This window comes from Pyrgilauda ruficollis, unplaced genomic scaffold, assembly GCF_017590135.1.
Source record: "Pyrgilauda ruficollis isolate IOZ18807 unplaced genomic scaffold, ASM1759013v1 scaffold41, whole genome shotgun sequence".
In the NCBI taxonomy this organism is placed as follows: Eukaryota; Metazoa; Chordata; class Aves; order Passeriformes; family Passeridae; genus Pyrgilauda; species Pyrgilauda ruficollis.
Genome location: NW_024525601.1, coordinates 2194123 through 2206243, shown reverse-complemented (window position 1 = coordinate 2206243; position 12121 = coordinate 2194123). Strand labels below are relative to the sequence as shown.

Below are 12121 nucleotides of genomic sequence, written 5' to 3'. Positions count from 1 at the left end.
TGTGCGCGCCCGTCGGGGCGGGGGCACACGGAGCAGGAGCCGGAGGAGCGGGCATGTCCGGCCGCGCACGGGGGTGAGGATGGCGCAGCCACGTTTGCTGAACAGGGTTTGGGGCGAGCAGCGGACCACGGCCGGGGCAGGAGGACCCCTAGGGACCCCACTGCCGGCGGGGACACTGCGAGGGCCGGTGTCCCCCCGGGGCGGTGTCGCGCCCTGTGCCGAGGGCGGTGCCGGGCGGGGGCGGCCGCTGGGCGAGCGGCGGGGGAGCGGGAGCGCATAAAGCACCGCCCGTGGGACGGCGCCGGCACAGCCGGGCTGGGCGGCGGGACTGCGGGCGCACGGCGGGGCGAGCGGGCGCAGCCATGAGGGAGATCGTGCACATCCAGGCGGGACAGTGCGGAAACCAGATCGGGACCAAGGTGAGCCTGAAGAGGAGCCGCCGCCTGCCCGCCGCTTGCGGAGCCTCTGAGCGCCCGGGGAACGCGCCCGGTGGTTCCACGGGGCTGCTGGAACCCCCGGGGCTGCTGGAACCCCCCGGGGCTGCTGGAACGCCCCGGGACTGCTGCACACCGGGGCTGGGCTGGGCTGTGCCAGCCGCCCCCGCTCCCGGTCTCCCGTGCTCCGATGGCGCTGCCGAGCGGCTCCGGGCGCGCCCGGGGCACCGCGCACCGCTGCGCTCCCCGTGACCATAAAAGGCCTTGGGAAGCAGCGAAACCAAACGGGACAGCTTTTAAAAATTGTTTTAAAAACTGTTTTTCTGTTTGAGCCGGCCAGGCTGCGGCTGAGAAGCGGGGCAGGGCGGCGGAGCCTGGGCGGGCCCTGGGGCGCGGGACAGCGCGGGCGCCTCCCGTCCGTTGGGTTTGAATCCCGGTGCCCGCCCGGCTCCGCGCTGGGAGGGGCGGCGGGCGCGCCAGGAATCCGGCAGCTGCCGCCGCACCGCCGCCGCCCCCGGCCCGGGCCATGGGCAGGGAAGTTCCCAACCCGCTTCTCGCTTTTCCTCCCTTAGTTTTGGGAAGTGATAAGTGATGAGCATGGCATTGACCCAGCCGGAGGCTATGTCGGTGACTCAGCGCTGCAGCTGGAAAGAATCAATGTCTACTATAATGAATCATCTTGTAAGTGTGGGATGGGGACCGGGAGGGGTGCGGGACAGGGGGCTCCGTGGGAAGGGGCACAGGAATCAGAAGACGACGGGCTCATAAAGCCATATTACACATCTGGCCGCACTCCTCGCATGCCACCAGTCCCCCATCTGTGCCCAGCTCAACAGAAAATATTATCTACTTTCTCACAAAGTATTAAGATGGCTGGGTGCTATCTCCCCTGATACAGCAAAGTGGCGCAAGGGGCTGTCCTTAGGGTCTGGAGGTGGAGGTTTCTTTATTATTTAACATTACAGTAGGCGTTTGCTCTTCAGATGTGTGATTGCTTCACCAAATGCATTTCTTCAATTACTCCAAATTAAACTGGTTGGTTATATGAGCCCGCATTGGTAGTACACTCTCTTTAATTTTCATGAATGAGAGGGTTGGACCACAGGTAATAGAGAACTGTTTCATTAATGAGATGGCAAAAGGCATCCAAGTCCTCAGAGTCCTCTGCTGTTGAAAGGTGTTAACAGTGTAAAATGGGGATCTGGAGTCCTTTGGTCTGTGGATATGAACCTGCAAGTGTGAATGTTTCATCTTTTGTCCAGCTGGGGTTAATTCATATTATTTACCTGTGTTTCCTTGAACAAATTCAACTTTATACAGATTGTTTGTTCTGTGCTTTGTGGTAGATGTGCTGACTACTACTGTTTGCCATGTACACCAAGTAGCTCTTTCAGTTAAGGAGAATCCTGCAAACACAAAAGCTTGTGGATAACTTGAACATGAGCACTTAACTCACACTGATATTTGCAGAAAAGATTACCTACTTTCTTAAAAAGAACAAGTAAACCATTTTTTCTAATCAGAAACTCCTTAATATCTCTTGCTAATAAAGAGCTTACAAAATGTAAAGTCTGTAGAGTCCAAATTATGTCAGGTCTGTTTTCCAAGCTGAATTGATTTATTCCTCTGGAAGTGAGTTTTTTACCACCATGACTTTCTGTATAGGAAATACTTACATATGTATGAACTATATATTAGACTAACAATATGAGATGTAATAGATTTGTGCATTAAAAACTATAACTGTGCTAGCTTATTTCTGAACACTAAGGGCATGCTTACTTTGTGTTGTAGCCCACAAATTTGTACCAAGAGCAGTCTTGCTGGACTTGGAGCCGGGAACCATGGATAGCGTGCGGTCTGGTCTTTTTGGCCAGCTCTTTCGGCCTGATAATTTCATCTTTGGTATGTGGACGTTTCTCTTTAAAAAACAGAGTTCTACAACAACTGTTTGATTACCAAGTGAATGGTCAAAAAGCATTCAATCTCCCTGTTCCAAAGTGATCCTACTGAGAAATCCTAATAGCTAACAACGGAATTGCAATTGTTATGTAAGCCAGTCAAAACATCCTGTTAAATGAAAAAGTCATTCTTCTGTTGGTCATTCCTTTGGTTAGCAAACTGCTAGAAGTTTCCTATAGTGTTCAGAGAAAGTACATTTGCTTTCCACATATATGAATTCCGGAGGAATCCTGAGGCCAATTCTTCATAACAAAATGCACAGAAACTCTGCAGAAAATGGAGGGGGGAGGGAAAACCTCAACCACAAACCAACCAGACTACCCTTCACTTAAATTCACATTAAATGCTTGAGTACGGAATAGTTTTTAGGCTGTGTAATTAAACTTTTTCAGTATATCCTTGTAACAGTGGAAAAAGATAAGCTGTAATATAGAAAACACAAGATGTAGCCAGTTACTGAGTTAGTTTCTAGCATAATGAGGAACAGTCTGAAAGTATGTGGGGACGTTCTGGTTTTGCAGTGTTCTTGCAGAGGGTTGTTTTTACTTCTACTGCTTTACTTTGGACTTCCATAGCACTTTGCATCTAAGCTTAAAAATGCACATTACCCTTTCAGAGCATCCTTGTGAAGTACAGAAGCATCGTCAGTCCCTTTGCACTAAAGGAGAAACAGCAAGTGGAAGTTAAGTGAGCCACTTGCTGAAATGGGAAGTCTGAATGAAAGCTACCATGAGAACTTCCATGTTATTTTGGTTTCCAAGTCTGCACTAGCCACAAACACAATTTCCTCCTGACAAGGCAAGCTTAGGTTGGAACTCAGTTTGGTACGCTGTGTTAACATAAGGAAGGAACAATGCCAGGGACAGACAGAGGAAAGATAAACATAATTTGGACAGTATAAAACAAACTTAAATCTGGGTTGTTGGGTTGGAGAGGGGAGTGAAAAAGCCATACAGAGTTCCTTTGAGTCTTTGACTTAAAACTTTTATGCTGTCCTTGTTGTTCTCCTGTAAACTCCATGGCAGTGATGTTAAGGATCTCTTCCAAAGGAGCTGTAAATTACAACATGTAACTTAAGGAGTAAGCTCAGGGAGAAAAGCCACAGACATAGGCAGCTTTATAAAGTCTGTTTCTGTGTTCAGGTTTTTCCTTTCATTCCCTTTCACCTGCACGAACCACACAAGCTCTCTGAAAGTGAATTCCCCTGACCTATGGAAATACCTGAACAGGAGCTTTACAGTTTGGCACAACACCAATAAAACCAGAGCAAAATCAATTCAGTATGTCTTCAACAATAGCCCAGTTTGCTGTACTCCCTTCCTGCCAAGATAACAATGAACCCAACAGCATGTGATCGACTCGTATCTGTCAGAGGCCCCTGCCAGCATCAGGCACTGTTCTCCCAACCTGCTGAATAATGTAGAATGGCTGAGCGCTGAAGTAATGTTCTTCTGTGTCAAAAGCCAACAAAGCATTTTGTTTTCTCTTTTAAAAATCTGGCCTGGGCCCACAAAGGATTTTGTGGCAGGAGCTGGCAGTCCCATACTTGCTGTAGCCCAGGCTGTATGGGCTCGTTCTGATGGGGAAGTTTCTCACCTCTGCTTGTATAAACCTGCATGTGCCCACATCTCCACAGCAAGTAACCATGGACCGTCTATTAGGATTTCATGCAGGTGTGTTGAGTCACACACTCCAGATACAGGAATTTTATATCAAACCAGCAAGAAATTTGAGATGGACACAAAATAATTAATGCCTGTGTTGACAGGGTAGTGATTTAAAAGGTGAAGAACTGCAGGTTGAACAATCTTGCTATATGAGAGCAGTAGGCCTCCTGGCCTTCTGACAGCACAGAATTGCCCACCAGGAGCTGCTGTGAACTCGGATGTGTCTCCTCCTGTTACCCAGTTTTCATTTGTACACTTTTGCATTTGTTGTTCTTTTCTTGTGTACACCCTTGGTAGATTTTCTACAGAGATACCACTCCAATTTAATTTGTATGAACTGATGGGGGCAACCAAAAAATTGCTGTGCAGCAGTTAAAGGCAAGTTTTGCAGCAGGGCTGTTCACATCAGGCTCCTAAATGTTAATGTGCAAGCCACTGAGCTCTTTTACCAGGTTTACCTTCTATTTTGAGCAGCGAAGAAAGTAGAGGAGTGAAAGAAGATTGTAGGAAACAAGTGCCATTTTAGGGATTAAAAAATAAATTGACTCTTAGACAAATGGCTTCTCTGCATGTGCAGCTCAACCTGAACATGTGTGATAACCCTACAGTATGTTGGAGAAAGAAATATTCATAGAAGGACCTGGAAGTGCCAGGACTACAGATAAGTTGTGGGATTGCTTCATGCAGGCTTCTTTAGATCCTGACAGATGCAGGATGCTGGAGCTGGGCTTCCAGGATGGGAAAAAAATTTGCCAGGTCCGGAGTTTTGTGGGCACAGGCTCATTTTCCACCCAGAGAGATTAGCCCCAGTGAAATTTGATCATTTTTATGTGTTTGTGTTAGATTTTCAGAGGTCAGGTAGGTAGGTACCTGATAAGTGGAGGGCATCCAGTAGAGTTTCACAGGATTGTGATCAGGATTTCCATATTTGTGGCAGCCTTGCCAGGGCCATGGCACCTCCAGACTGTGTTGTCATGGGTAAGAAGGCTGGAGCTTCACGGGCATATTTACATGCTCTGTGCTGCGGTAGCCTTACAGTGCTGTAGAGCCAGTGGTTCTGGAAGTATCAGATAACTGGGTGTAGAAGCAGGAAATCACCAGTAAAAATTCTAGAGACTCTAGGCACATGACTGACTAGTGGATGGAGTGTAGATTTGCCACAGGAGTAGCTGATAGTTGTCCTAAAATCAGAATTTATGTCCATTAGGAGATAAATGTCTTCTGCATTTTGAAGAGATGTCTGCTTGTTTGTGTGCATCCTGATGTGCTTCCCTATCCACAGTAGGGGATCTGCTCAAGCAGGCTGCAGGTGCTTACAAACATATTTAGTTCTGGAAGGATATTACTTTGTGCTTTGCCCAGCTGGAGAGGAAGTGCTGAGCTCCCTAGGCTCAAAGAAAGAAAAATACAGCAACATACAGAACAATGCATTAACTAACCAAATACACCATGAGGAAACCAAGCATTTATGCAGTGCAGAAAAGTACACAGGATTTCAGAAGTGTCCCAGCCAGCAGTTTCCCTGGTTCATATGTTTGGCACCAGCATGGTGCCATGGGAATTGAAATGAGAAATGGTAATAGGAAGGGAGGGGAAGGTCTTGGGGAACAGCACAGAATTTGCCAGCTCTATAATTAATTCTGAAACCATTGCTCTGTCTGAATACCACTCCCAGGAGTACCCTGAGTTCAGTGGCACAGTGTATATGTATAGTAGACACAGTAAGGAACTAAAAAACTGATTGCCCAGTTTAATCCTCCTCATTATCTAACAAATAACAAAACAGTGACAATAGCAAATGATCCACACTGTTTATCGTAATAAACTGAGTGACACATAAAACAAGAATGGAAGCCTTGGGAAGAAAAGAATGGACTCATCACTTTTCTGGAATATCAGTAATCCAATTTTCTAAGTCATTTTGCATATCCTAACGAATAGGGAATTTGTAAGGAAATCAGTAAAACCAAAAAGGCACTTAACTTCTGAGTTTTTGAAATAATGTCCCTGAAGCTTCTGTTGATCACTATTTTCATTCAAGCTAGGTAACCACGAATTTAAAAAGCCATTTTTACTGATATAACAAGTTAAATAGGATTTTGAAGCCCAGCTTAAATTCTTGAATGATAATGTTTTCTCTTTGACACGCAAGAACAGTCCAAGAACGTCTCACTTTCATTGAAATACATGTATCTGTGATTTAGCTTTGCATGCATCATGGTCCTTACAGACAGAAAGCATTTAAATATCAGACAGTCATCCTGTATTTACAGAATCATCAGGCCGGGGAGTGTGAATGTTTTCAAAACAAGGAGTTAAGGCTATCTTTGCATTTATGGAAGGTAAAATGACAAAAAATAAAAAAACAAAAAAAAACCCCAAAAAAACCAAACCCCCCAAAGGCACACACCCAAAGGCATTAATGAAACTGCCAGAGACTATATAAAATATTTATCTTGATACTTTCAGATATATTTGTAGGCAAAACTGAAGAGCACAGTTATCTACCTGACAGATTTATAGCAGCTTTTGCTACAGATGTGAGTCCATTTAGAATGCAAATATCAAAGCTTGCCAATAATTTTGTGTATTTTCTTTCCCTGTTGTATCTTTTATTTCAGGACAAACTGGTGCAGGAAACAACTGGGCTAAAGGACACTATACAGAAGGGGCAGAGCTGGTTGACTCTGTGCTTGACGTAGTAAGAAAAGAGAGTGAACACTGCGATTGCTTGCAAGGATTTCAGCTCACTCACTCCCTGGGAGGAGGGACAGGGTCTGGCATGGGAACCCTACTCATCAGCAAGATCCGAGAGGAGTACCCGGACAGGATAATGAATACCTTCAGTGTCATGCCTTCTCCTAAGGTGTCTGACACGGTGGTGGAGCCCTACAACGCTACGCTTTCAGTCCACCAGCTGGTAGAAAACACGGATGAAACCTACTGCATCGACAATGAAGCTCTGTATGACATTTGCTTCCGCACCCTGAAGCTCACCACCCCCACCTACGGAGATTTAAACCACTTGGTCTCCGCTACCATGAGCGGGGTGACCACATCCCTGCGTTTTCCAGGCCAGCTCAATGCCGACCTCCGGAAGCTGGCAGTAAATATGGTCCCCTTCCCGCGCCTTCACTTTTTCATGCCAGGCTTCGCTCCTTTGACGGCGCGGGGCAGCCAACAATACCGAGCGCTGACGGTGCCAGAGCTGACCCAGCAGATGTTCGATGCCAAGAACATGATGGCAGCCTGTGACCCGAGGCACGGCCGGTACTTGACGGTGGCCACCGTCTTCCGCGGCCCCATGTCCATGAAGGAGGTGGACGAGCAGATGTTGGCCATCCAGAACAAGAACAGCAGCTACTTCGTGGAGTGGATCCCCAACAATGTCAAGGTGGCGGTGTGTGACATACCTCCCCGTGGCCTCAAGATGGCCTCCACCTTCATTGGCAACAGCACTGCCATCCAGGAGCTCTTCAAAAGGATCTCGGAGCAGTTTTCCGCCATGTTCAGGAGAAAGGCCTTCCTCCACTGGTTCACAGGAGAGGGAATGGATGAAATGGAATTTACAGAAGCAGAAAGCAACATGAATGACCTGGTTTCAGAGTATCAGCAATACCAAGAAGCAACAGCAAATGATGGAGATGAAGCGTTTGAAGTTGATGAAGAAGAGATCAATGAATGAAAAAATTAGGTGTGAGATTTTTCCAGGCCAAATTCTCAAATCTGGATTTCTGATAATTAGGCTTGTAAATCCATACTTTCGTTTAAAAAACAATAAACAAGGGAGCATGAATTTCAGGTGTTAGAAGGGCTCTTCAGAGTCCATTTGGATCACTGAGGACACTCAGCATTGCTGGAAATTGGGCCATTTCTATTCGTGAGACAAATGTAAGGCATTCAGTTAAGACTTTGGCCTAAGAGTCTGAATGTGGAGATTGCTAGTTTGGGATCTTTTTTCTTTAGGGTTGTCATCCCTAAAGCTGCAGAAGATGTAAAATAGGCATGAAAATCTAAAAATTAGAGCTGCACTATTTTCATCCAGTTAAAAGTAAGAAAATCTTGTGAGCTTGAAGTATTCTATACCAAATGTACAATACTAAACTGCCAGAAACAACATTTCTTCATAATAAAAGAAAAAGTTTTTAGATATTCTGTACAGTAACTGTTAACAGTGATATTTGATTCCAGTCCTCTGAAAATAAAATAAAAATTAATAGTACCCTCTCAAGCAGAGTGTTCTGGGCAGTCAGTGAGCTGCAGGCTAGAGGCTGGATTTGTGTGATGTGACTTCATCTCTTGCTGCTACTGATAATCACAGATGATATCTATGATATATAGATGAATCTGATAGATGTATCTGATATATAGATGAAATCCCTCCATTTGTGATGTGTTCATCATAAATCCCTGGGGTTTAAAGTGGCACCCCAATATCTTACTGGTCTTCCTGGCCATCACCAGCTGCTAATGCTATTCCTAACTTTCACCCAGCCCATGTAGCTGAAATCCAGATATTCCACAGATCATGGTGGGACAGGGGACATAGACTATGTGCCAACAGCTCTCACTACCCGGGTTTGTAAGTAAGTTCACACCACACCTACAGATGCTGTGCATGTCTCACTACCAAGATAGATTAAAACAACTGGACAGGTAAAGGTTAAAGTACAAGAGCATTTATCCACTATACTGAAAGCAGTTGGCAAAATGAAAGATGAACAACAGGTTTATCTGCCCCAACTAAAGCCAAGTCAGAAAGGTCTCTGCCTAAGCCAGCTGACAAAGCGACTGCTGGGCATTTGCCCTCCGTGCATGCTTTATGTTTCTGCTCATATCAGTTAAACAGCCCGTCTCCATTAGAGAGCCTCTACCAGAGAACACTCTGTCTACGTGGAGTCTCTTATTTAGGCCAGTTCCTAGGCAACAAAGCAAGCAAACAAAGGAGAAAACTTCTGGAAATCCAAACTTAAAATGTTTCAAGGACTCTTGCTTTTTCTTCTTGCTTTCAGAAGCACTTCCCAAGTAGAACTGTTGCTCAATACTTAAAAAGGCACTTTACAAACACAGTGAAATTTCCAAAGGTCTGCTTCTCCTGACAAAATGATGCTTTACTAGTATGGGATCCAGGGAACAACACAGAACTTTAGGGAGTATATAACCAGGCAACTGTTAATTACATAACCTGAAGCTGTCTGCGCAGTGCTATTCCACACAGAAATGGAACTAGACTAGCTTTAGTCAAGTACAAGTTTTTCACAGAAAGTGACTTCAGAGGTTGAGACATCTGCTGGAACTTGCCAACCAGACTGGCTTTGGCACAGAGGCAGAGCTTGGGAGGGCCCAGCTGATTGTCTTTAGAAGAATCATAGAGGAGATAGCAAAGTCACAGGGCCATGTTCTTTGCTATGTCTAGTGATCCTGAAAGGATTTATGAATAGCCATAGAGCACCTTTAAATATGTATTTTTATAAATGTGAGATGTGGCTATATATTAATTATAGAATGAGATAAAGTTATAACACAATATACATTGAAGAGAAGTAAGTGTGCAGGACAATACAAAGCAAAAACCTTTGGAAGTAGAGCCATTAAACAAAGTGAAGTCGGTTCTTTGTAAATGGTTGACTATTTGCTTTGAAAGGGAGGAGGATGCCTTACAGGCTCAGGGCCTGCCATCACACAGCTGTGGCACAGGCTTTCCAATTAAAGCACTAGCATAGTTTCTGTTGAATGAAATAGAATTAACCATCTTATTGTGTGTGAAACTGCATTTTGTTGTAACACAGATTTCACAACTGTGCCAAGTCATACATTCTGGTATTTCTGGGAAAAAAAAAAAAAAAAAGTTAATACTTTAAAAATGCCAGAAATCTTGGCACTGCTAAATAATAGAGTTGTTAACTTGGTGAACCAACCTGTTCCTTGATGTAAGGAACATACACTTGACTCAAAATGCAGAATGCAGATTCTGAGGCTGTGGAATTCAGACCTCACAATGATCCTGCTTTGCCTCACCCATTCTTGCACATGTGTTTACTTGCAACTGTTTGATGTGAATTTCTAGAATGTGTGGAGGTGGAAAAGGCAAGCTAATACTCTCTATAGAAAAAAGAGACAGCTCTTCCATCTGATCCTAGGGGGGAAAGAAACCCTCCCACCATAATGAACCCAGGACCCTGCAGTATGAGGATAATCAGAGGACCAGCTTGTGCATAAGCAGTAACAGAGCCACGGGAAGCACAAACATTTCCTGTTCCTCTTCAGTCAACCACCTCTAATCACCTTCCTTTCCCGAGAAACAACTGAAAATTGTTTTAGTAGTGAGTTTAGTGAGCAATTCCTTCAGTTGCACTTCCTTTCAAATAACTTCCTGCCTTTTCCTCGGAAGCTTCTCTTATTTTGCAATCTCCATGGTGAGTCCCACCTGGCTTTGTTACTCTTCTTCTTAAAGTCCTCACCTGTCTGGTTTTCATTTCCCCTTTAGTTTTTCAGCCTAGCCTCTGGCTGAAACCTTTTATTTCTGTGCCTGGCCCATCATATTTTTCTCTTTTTTAACTGCTTTGCACCCAGCCTCAGAGCAGTATTTAGCAGCAGGCTGCCAGGACAAGCCAGACCCCAGGAGTCCTAGAAGTGCAGCTCCCACTGCTCAGACACAAACACGTGTGTCAGCGCTAGGCTGGGGAGAAAAGATGGCAACCTACACCACTGGCACCACTTGGAAACTGGGAGTGGGCAAGCTGTTGCCTGGGAAGAGGGTGTGGCATCAGGACAGAGACTGGAATATAACTCCAGAGGTCAGTAACTTAGCAAAGCTGCTCTGGCCAAAGCCAGCAAGGAATGGGGCGGGCCCTCAGCTCACAGTCAGGAGGGTCCTTGCACAGGCTGCCTTAACCAAGCCACGTCAGGCTCTTGCTTTCTCTGCATCCCATGATTACTGCTTGGATTATGCTCTCCATTCCTTCTCTTGCACTCAGGAAAATGTGGTCACCCCTTGGGAACAGTCAGATTGGGAAAGAGGATCTAGACCTGCTCCTTCTCCCGGCTTTTGGAGGAGCAGGGAATTCAACAGCTCCCTTGGTGCTGCACAAGCCCCTGGTAGCTGAAGCAGCACTGCTCTCTGTGCTTGCAAAAATTAATCCGGCACTATTGGCAGCCACAGCACAGACTAAACTTGATTTTCTTGATTTATGTTCAACCACCTGACATCCTAAATTTGGGAGTTGAAGGAGGCTAGCAATCTTCTTCAAAGAAGCAGGTTGGGTAAACAGCAATTTTTGCTTGTTTTTCTGTATCTTTGATTCTAAAATCCCAACACTGTCAAATTCTGCCATTTGTAGCACAGAAGATTAAGACCTGCTAATGTAAGGCTAAGCAAGCAAGTTAATGCTCTAAAACAGAGGCAAAGGAGAGGTAAGGCCATTTTCATACATCTACTAATTACATGCTACAACTGAAGGGGAGTGGAAATTATTAGTAGACTCAAACAGGGAGTAAGAGAAACCATCTCCTGGAGACGATTTTTTTCAGTCTGATAGTGCCACTGTGAAGAGTCAGGTTAAGGGTTTGAGGGTTGGGTGGTTGATTGCTGAGTTTTCTGTTGGTTTTATTTAGCAAGGAATGAAGAAATGCAGAACTCTGACCTTTACTGTATAAGCACAGCTAGTCCTCAGCACTGGCTACAAACCGAATATCCCAGACAAGAAGTGTTCAGCTAAACTGGAGAATGAGAAAAGAACAAACAAGGCATTCATTCAGAATACATAATAAGCTACAACACTAGAGCATAAGCACAGAAATCAGTCACTGCTTTATCATGAGTTTTATAGAAGAATTTTGCTACTGCAATAAATCATTCTAAACTTTAACTCCAAAAATTAAGGAAATTAAGTTTATTTTTTTCAGGCTGCTTTCCTGTTTATAATCCATTCTTTAACAAATGCAATAGGGATAAATAGAAGTGTTTAATAACTAAAAATGCCCAGTAAAAATGCCCAAAATAGCCATATGTGCTGTTTCCCTCGTTCCTCTTCACTGTAAAGCCAGGTAACAACACAG

The 12121-nt window shown here is 44.9% G+C and overlaps 1 protein-coding gene across 1 annotated transcript; it reads left to right on the top strand.

Moving 5' to 3' along the window:
* The first annotated feature begins 278 nt into the window (after positions 1-278).
* On the top strand, positions 279-8294 carry TUBB6 (tubulin beta 6 class V). Its single transcript, XM_041477581.1, has 4 exons — positions 279-419; positions 1007-1115; positions 2229-2339; positions 6685-8294. The coding sequence occupies exons 1-4, from the start codon at positions 363-365 to the stop codon at positions 7746-7748; spliced, it is 1341 nt and encodes a 446-aa protein (XP_041333515.1). The 5' UTR covers positions 279-362; the 3' UTR covers positions 7749-8294.
* Positions 8295-12121: the final 3827 nt, after the last annotated feature.